This window comes from Mus caroli, chromosome 2 (genome assembly GCF_900094665.2).
Source record: "Mus caroli chromosome 2, CAROLI_EIJ_v1.1, whole genome shotgun sequence".
NCBI classification, from domain to species: domain Eukaryota; kingdom Metazoa; phylum Chordata; class Mammalia; order Rodentia; family Muridae; genus Mus; species Mus caroli.
The window spans coordinates 169,681,081-169,682,770 of NC_034571.1; the positions used below are offsets into that span (position 1 = coordinate 169,681,081).

A 1,690-nucleotide genomic window follows, 5' to 3' on the forward strand; every position below is an offset into this window, starting at 1 on the left:
TCCACAGTCTACACTGTGAGATTCCATCCAGAGAGAGAGATCCATGTAGCATGTTGAGTCTGCTGAGTGCTGTCTGGTGCCAGTCTCACTAAGTTCACTGCTTCTTGGATCATCTGGCAACAAGGGCCCACCCTTGCTTTGCTGTGGGCAGTTAGAAAGGCCCAGCCTTTCATCCTGGGTCCCTGGAGTTTTCACTCCACAGCTGTGTCCAGTAGCCGACTTTAAAGGCATATCAAACAGCTGTGCCTGTTAAAATGGGATGGGCTCATGAGCTTGCCCAGGAGAACAGATGGCACCAGGAGGCCTTTCGTCTCAGATGATGTGTTATGGGTCCAGAAGGTGGGCAGGCACATGGCCAAGCATGTGTGGAGGAGGACGGTGTTTGTACCTGCTGCTGTTTCAACCTGTGAGTCCCTTCTCTGTGAGGGTAGAAGTCCAGCCTGGTACAGCTCTACAGAAAGCAAAGCCACATAGACAGTTTGAATTTTTTCTCCTCTGTTAGAAAAGGCTGTGGCACTGCACAGGGGCTTGGGAGCAAGTCTATATATAAGTGCTCTGGGGACCAGTTTNCTGGCCAGTAGTCATACTGAGGTATCCTGTGTTTCAGGATGACGGCCCCGAGAAAGCTAACAGTGATGTGCCTGGTGATGTGGCGGACGATGTTCCTGTGGCACAAGAGACGGTGCAAGTCATCCCCGGCAGCAAGCTGCTCTGGAGGATCAACAGCCGGCCCCCCAACTCTGCTCAGGTCTGTTACCCCTGAGGCCGGCCCCCAACTCTGCTCAGGTCTGTTACCCTCTCTGAGGCTGGCCCCCCAACTCTGCTCAGGTCTGTTAACCTCTTTGAGGCTGGGCCTGTCTGCTGCAGCCTATTCCTATTTGTACCTTTCCAGTCAGGCCCACAATCTTCTACTTTGTTCTTGCATGTAGCCAACCAGCTTTCCCCAAGCAGACAGGCAGGCTCCATCACATCCCTGTAATCCTGCGGGCCCTTACTCCCTCNAGCTACCATGACACTTATGTTGTGGTNCAGCCTGAGAGTAACTTCTACCTCCTGCTATGCCTGTGTGGGACCTGGGAATAAGTGGGTATGGCAATCCACCTAGCATTCATATCTTGATGTAGAATTCANGCCAGAATTCACTAGTGCTTGGTTATGCCTTCAGAGCTCTGTCCTGATCACATTTTATCAGGAGAGCTCCAGGGACTCGAGCAGCAGCTTAGCCTTAGGCGTGACTGTTGCTGTTCTCNGGGACCCAACTTCAGTTCTCAGCAAGCACTTGTGTTAAGTAGTTCACAGCTGCCTGCAACTCCAGCTCCTCGGAGGCGGAGCACCACTGGTCTTTGAGCATACTTGCAGCACACACACACACACACATGCACATAATTAAAAAATAAAAAAAAATCCAAGGTGTGGTGGTACATGCCTTTAATCTCTGGGGAGTCAGAGGCAAGTGGATCCTATTAAACTATAAGTCTACAAGGTGAGTTTCAGGACAACCAGAGCTACATAGTGAGTTCCTGTCTCAAAACAAGCAAATAGAATTAACGAATGAACAAATGAATCAGTCAGTCAGTCAAACCAGGCAAGGGTGCCCACGCCTTTAGTTCTAGCACTCAGGAGGCAGAGGCAGGGGATCTCTCAGTTTGAGGACAGCCTGGTCTACAAAGTGAGTTTCAGGCCAGCAAAG

General features: G+C 50.9%; 1 protein-coding gene across 1 annotated transcript in view; it reads left to right on the forward strand.

Annotated features, from left to right (window-relative positions):
- Positions 1–1,690, forward strand: part of Osbpl2 (oxysterol binding protein like 2) — a 43,485-nt gene that overhangs the window by 35,341 nt on the left and 6,454 nt on the right. The window contains 2 exon segments of the mRNA XM_021179936.2: positions 608–748; positions 1,033–1,066. Coding sequence (XP_021035595.1) covers positions 608–748; positions 1,033–1,066 — 175 coding nt within the window.